The 6,331-nt window shown below is 38.0% G+C and overlaps 1 protein-coding gene across 1 annotated transcript; it reads right to left on the reverse strand.

Annotated features, from left to right (window-relative positions):
- Positions 1 to 1,281: 1,281 nt before the first annotated feature.
- Positions 1,282 to 2,731, reverse strand: LOC100648786. The gene is made up of 2 exons (XM_003396957.4): positions 1,946 to 2,731; positions 1,282 to 1,730 (listed from the first exon to the last, which is right to left on the reverse strand). Exons 1-2 carry the CDS (start codon positions 2,139 to 2,141, stop codon positions 1,516 to 1,518), a joined length of 411 nt encoding a protein of 136 aa, XP_003397005.1. The 5' UTR covers positions 2,142 to 2,731; the 3' UTR covers positions 1,282 to 1,515.
- Positions 2,732 to 6,331: the final 3,600 nt, after the last annotated feature.

Genomic DNA, 6,331 nt, shown 5'->3' on the forward strand with positions numbered 1-6,331 from the left:
ATGGATAAAATGCATGCAAAAATGCATCTATTATTTCCTTATAAAACGAAAGAAAGTTCTGGGACAAACTAATATGAACTATTAACCAGCGAAAAGCAATCGATCTCGTTAGACACGATTCGAGAAATTCCCATTGGTGGTTGCTGTTAATTTTTCGAGATTCCAGCTCGATGAAGCGGTTTTATGGCGTCAGACGAAATTAGCGGCTAGATCGCGCGCGCGCCGGCTAATTGCAAGCGTCTCGACGTGACGCCGGAGCCGATCCTCAATTGCTTCTCGTCTCTGTCTTACCTACTTTTTTCGATTAACTTCTATTGCACCGGGCGTTGCACGCACGAAGGGGGTCAGACACGCGTTTAACTCGTTCTGGCCATCTCTCCGCCATAATCGGCACCGTCCTTTTTTATCTCTTATTGGCGTAGTTTCACGGAGTTTCAACCCGATCGTCGGGAATATCACTCATTATTGCCACAAAGAGCTTCGCGTTCGTCACGCTGTCGGCGTCTCCTTTGTTGTTTCGATCGCCCGAATCATTTTCTATAGTTGAACGAGCTATTGTCCCGTTTCGAGCGATTCAGTTTCCGCTGGTAATTGGTATTTCGTTCGTCGTTTTACGGTCTATGCATATAATTTAATGCCCCTGAAGCAATTTCAATTAACTCTGTAAATTGAAATGCAGAGGAGAGGGAATGTCGTAAACGTTACTTTCGTCCAGCTTTTCTTGCAATTTTATTTAACTGCATCTATAGAAAAACTAGTAGCTCGGATAATAATTTCTATAATAATAATCGATTCTTCCCATTAACTACGATTTTACAGTTTACCTTTAGATAGATGCAATTTCACCGTATTTGCACCATCTTCTCGCAATGAATAAACTTGTGGAAATAAATCGGTTTACCTTTTAAGAAGTTCGACGCTAACGGCGGGATTGAGAAACTTTTGAAAGGATAAATCAACAATAAAGGTTGATCAATTTGTCCAAATTCCTATAGAGTTAAACACTGTAATACGTGATCAAGAAGTGTACGATTACTTACATACGTACATGTTCGAATTTCTTACGTTTTTTTAATGACGTAATGATAAGAAATTGTATTAAGCCGGCAATTATCTCGCTTAACCATTCATTCTTCAAAATTCTACCTTCCTCTGTTACAGCGATATAATTATTTCGAAGTGGAAAACTCATTATCCACTACGTGTGCGAATATAAAATTCCAATTAAATACCATCTATATTGACTTGAATAAGGTGAGCAAAATCTTTAGACAAAGCACATCCTAGTCAATAAGTACTTTATTTTCTCAAAGATTCTCAACACACAGCTGAAAATTTAAGTACGATCGATCGTATAACAGTCGTCATTCGGATCTTCTGTTCAAAAATGATTAAACTCTCTTTCGTACTAAAATTATTAAGATTACTAAAGTTTCTCGCATGGCATATCAATGATAATCTCGCGATCCATTACTAAACTCTAAAAAAGTTGAATAATGAACTGCAAGGTTATCGTTAATATCCCATGCAAGGAATTATTCCTGGATTATCGTAGCATAATTTCGGATTTGGGCAGCATTTCATGGCAACGCTTTGGAAGATCTTCCTGCTCAGATCCCTCGAACTTCTAGGCATTCTATAGCCGACCTCGTCCAGAAGTTCTTCCAATTCGTCAGAGCTTAAGCCGAAGCCGAGGAGATTTTCTGGATGCCGTGAAACTTCGACATTCTCTGTAAAGGAAATCAATTTTCGGTCCATTGATCTTTTATATTGCTGATCTGGCAAAATATACACTGTACATTGTTGCACGAGAAAAGAAATAATTTTCAACTCGCTTTAAATATTCACCTTTCAATATTCAAAATTGAATATTCAAAGATTTGCGTTAATAGAAAATTAGAAAATTCCTACCAATATAAATATAAACAACCGTGTGGAACATTACCATCGCGTAGATAACGAAGTAATTGCTGGACATTGTCCATGGATCGTTTTATCCTTTCTCCCTTGCAGCTATTCATAATCGCATCCCTGGCGATGTTTTTACACTGTAAGGACTGTCGGCTTATCGTGTCGGCTATGGAGATCTCGATTATTGCCAGCAACATCGTCGTGAATAACGCCACTCGAATCTGACACATATCCACCAATGATACTGCTCCGGCTAGCTTGCAACAAATAACAAAACAGCTGTTTCCTCAGATCGAGAACGCGAGATCGTCGATTCGCCGGTCTTTCGGTTACTCCATATATTAACCATGGTCCTTCGTACTTTTAACGAGAAAGTTATCAGCTTGAACGTGTTGCCAGACCGACTTTGCAATCGGGTTTGCTTTAATTGGATAGTCGGATTTTGTGTTCGGTTTATCATTTTATCGTCACTAAAAATGTTATCGAGGTCAAGAATGGGTATAGATGGAATTATTATTACGTATTAATTATGACGCTATTCGAGTTTTGGATGATTGCAGTTGAAGTAACGCGTTCTTACGGACAAGAGCGTTCATTATCGATTTATCATCATCCATTATTATTTATTGTTATTGGTATTTATTATTCGTGTATTATTATTGTATTATTATCCAGATATATTCTCTTTATATTATCATTTATTATTCGTTCATCCATCGTATTGTTCATTTTCGTTCATTATTCACAGATGTTAATACTTTATAAGCTTTTAGATTTCTCGACTAATTAACTAAAGGTAAAAATTTGCAGTAATTTATTTGTAGATCGTCACAATGTTTAGGCTGTTTTTGATAATTCAATAACGAAGCTTCTGAAACAAAATTTATTAATTTCGAATGAAAAATGAATTACCATAGTTGAAATTTCGAAAACATATTTCATTTATTTGCATCGCAATGCTTTTACGTTTACATTATAAATTGAGCTCTTGTTCGAAATATTTTGTGGTAAAATAATGGAACGCAACTGGAATATCGCAACAATGTGGATCATCCTACTTATTTATTCTCTTGCAGAAGTAAGCAAAATACTCAAACTTTTCAAGACATAACATAATTTCACCTCGTGACGCATTACGGTATTACGACATCGAAATATAAATACGAATAGTCATCACTTTTCGCTAGAAGGCAGGTTTCATTTGCATTTAATAAATACACACTGTATATTTACAAATAAATATCGAATAAATGTCCAATTGCATTTAAAAAGAATGCAATTAACCTTCGCTAACACACTGGTGAATTTGTAAAGAAAATTACACCATACGATGATAGGTTTCGCAAACAGAGAAAAACTCTCCAATATTTTGGAGTTTATAATCGAACTTGGAAGAACCATTTGTTAAGCCATGATTTTCAATTTTCCATTTTTTCCATTTTCCAAACTACGTTCATAAAAATGTTCATTTGCATACAAATCCGCAGTTTAGCGATAATCTAAGCTCTTTCGGGCACTTGCACGCTAATCATCTACACGGATAATCAAATCGAACGTCGAATTTCGCTTCTGAGAGATTCACGCATACATATTTCCAATATATCTCGATGCGTGGTTTCAAAATTATAACGATTCTCAGCGTTCCGTATGAAAATTGCCTTGAGACATATCCCATTAATCTCAAGGGTTGAGATACTCTAGCATCGATTCATACTCTCCTTATCTCCATTCGAATAATAGAACACCACTTACGACTCACAAACAATCACCGCATTTAAACAAAATTAATACATCATCGGCCACGTATGTACAATGCACGTGTACGAGGCTAATACAAAATTTTACTTGCCAATTTCGCGACCAAAAATCTGTACGTTCGAATTAACTAAAAGAATGATCGGAGGACGAATTCTTTATGGAAGCAAGAGATCCTGGATGAAAAATCGAACGTTCTTACACGTTTCGAGATTTGCACTCTGTGTATCATTCGCAGATACTTAGCAGAATGCGACATTCCAATGACGATTGAGAACAAAAATAAAAATTCACTGGCAACGTTCGCAGGTCCTACTCGCTCGCTGGTAGACCACGTTCCCAGATCAGGTTCGCAGGCCATGTTCGCAGGCCATGTTCGCAGGCCATGTTCGCAGATTAGGTATGCACGTTGGCACGTTCGCAAGTCACATTCGCACGCTCGCAGGCCACGTCCACGGACCAAGTTCATAGGCCATGTTCACAGATCATGTTCGCACACTAGATACGCACGTTCGGAGGTCGCATTCGCGGGCAACGTTCGCGGAACAGGTTTGCACGTTCTGAAGCCACTTTCGCAGGTTTGCAGATCACATTCTGACGTTTCGCAGTGCGACGTTTCAACGAGGATCGAGGGCAAAGATCAAAAGATGGATACAATGTGTAGCTTTCCCGAAATTCGATATCAGGGGATGCGAGGTGTTTTCTCTGCTCCCTGGCTCAGTTGAGATGTCTTGAATGGCTACCTCTTTGTCTAACTACACGCGGTGACGTTTAAGTAAATAGCGCCGATGCCAGGAACAATCTTACCGTTCTTTCGTAAGTATCACGCAGAAATCATTTTGTTTCCCTTCCTTCCCTTTGTTTCGTCAGATATTGTGCCGGCATTTGATAAAGAACAGAATTTTTGTGTTACTTTAAAAATTTTCTTAGGATAGGCGTCAAAAATTCACTCTTCGATCAAGTCGCGGTTACGAGCGAATTTCACTAAAAAAATTAACATCATACAGCGTAACAGTTTGTAGCAGAACAAAACTTACATAGCAATGTAATACGACATCTTGTCGACACGGAACGATAAAAATTACAGTCGCGATTTCGACCATTTCTTTTTTTATCCTTTAAAGAAGGAAAGGGACTTTTTAATTGGAAATTCAAATTATACGCGTCTTTCTATTTAACGAGAATTGACAAACAAGAATACAACTATCGAGCGATAGATTCTGATGTACAAATGATCCTTATTAATCCTCTATCGATCATTGAGGGAATTATTGCTCACATTTATTATTTACTTACATATTATTTACTCAAAGACCGATGATATTCATCGACTAATAAGATCAAGATCGAACAATGTTTATTTCGTTTTTTGTCGACTGCATTCCGCACTGTGCTTGTGGCCGAAAGTGCACTCGCACGGAGGATTGCGAGAGAGAAACGATGTCCCGTAGTGGGTTTGCTACTATCATCCAATTTACAAGCGAACCGTGTGCAGCGGTTAATAGCTGCCGGAATAATGGGCATCGCGCAGGTAGTGATGGGATCGAAACGAACATACAGCAACCGTAAATCTTTCGGATAATAAAAGTTTCTTTCACTTCTGTCATTCGTCTAAGACGCCGTTTCTTTTGTTCTTTTTCTTTTATATCCCTACGTCGCGGAGAAACAGATTTTGCGAGTAGCCGTAAAGTTTATTTCTGCGCCTAAAACGACGCGTATCGTGTGGTCTTGCGCGCTTTCAAAGACCGTATTTTTGGATCTGTAAAGTACTCCTCGAAACGGCCGTTATACACGTCGTAATAATTAATACCGCCTTTGCCTGTTGAAGGTTATGGTTTTATAAATTCTGGTTTTATAGAGAGGAGAGCGTATGCAGTATGCTATATTCTCGGAAGTTATGCCGTGCAATTTGAAGAATATTGGATTTTTAACGTTTCCGCAAAACTTTCTAGGCTCTCTTATTATCGAACTGATGAAAATACTTTCTCGGCCTTTTCAACTTCTAACGTGATATTTCTATCGTGAAATAAATGAAAATTCTTTCACTTCATCTTCGATCCTTTGCTTACATTTTCTATAAATTATCTATGTGAAAGTTTCCTCTTTTTCTCAAAGTCACTCTTTGATCCAATCAATACATTTTCAATAACTTCAAACCAAACCATGATTCCCTTGTATAAAAAGTTTATGCGACATTAATATTTCACGAAGATTCAATTTTTTTAAACGCCTAATATCTTGCCTTTATAGCGTTGATCTCCGTTAGGGAATGAACACGATTGACGATTATCAAATTCTATGAATTCCAGGATTTTCTCCTTATTTTATAGGAATTGGTATTTCTCGGCCAAAGTAGATATTACAGATTCGAGTAACAAGTGGATAATAATTCTTAACTACAAGCGTGCTAACAAGAGCGATTTCTGATTTTAAAGAAGCACCACAGAGTGCCGCGAGTTATCTGTCACGAGATCGCCTAATAAAGACCGAATTCTCGAACATCTTTCTACTGGCCAGAGAACGAGGATGCTGTGCTCGTTCATGCTCTTTGTGCGCGACTAGCGTGTTCGACACGTTGGCATCAACGTGACCTGTTAATGGTTCAATCTGCCACAAGATGCGCCAAAATACATTCTCAGAAACAATAATTCTTCTACAAAAGACA

This window comes from Bombus terrestris, chromosome 8 (genome assembly GCF_910591885.1).
Source record: "Bombus terrestris chromosome 8, iyBomTerr1.2, whole genome shotgun sequence".
In the NCBI taxonomy this organism is placed as follows: Eukaryota; Metazoa; Arthropoda; class Insecta; order Hymenoptera; family Apidae; genus Bombus; species Bombus terrestris.

Excerpts from the sequence above, each read along its gene's own strand:
- LOC100648786 (XM_003396957.4), bottom strand. The coding sequence starts at position 2,141 with ATGTGTCAGATTCGAGTGGCGTTATTCACGACGATGTTGCTGGCAATA. Across the intron at positions 1,731-1,945 it reads ACTTCGTTATCTACGCGATG|AGAATGTCGAAGTTTCACGG; the intron begins GTAATGTTCCAC and ends TTTCCTTTACAG.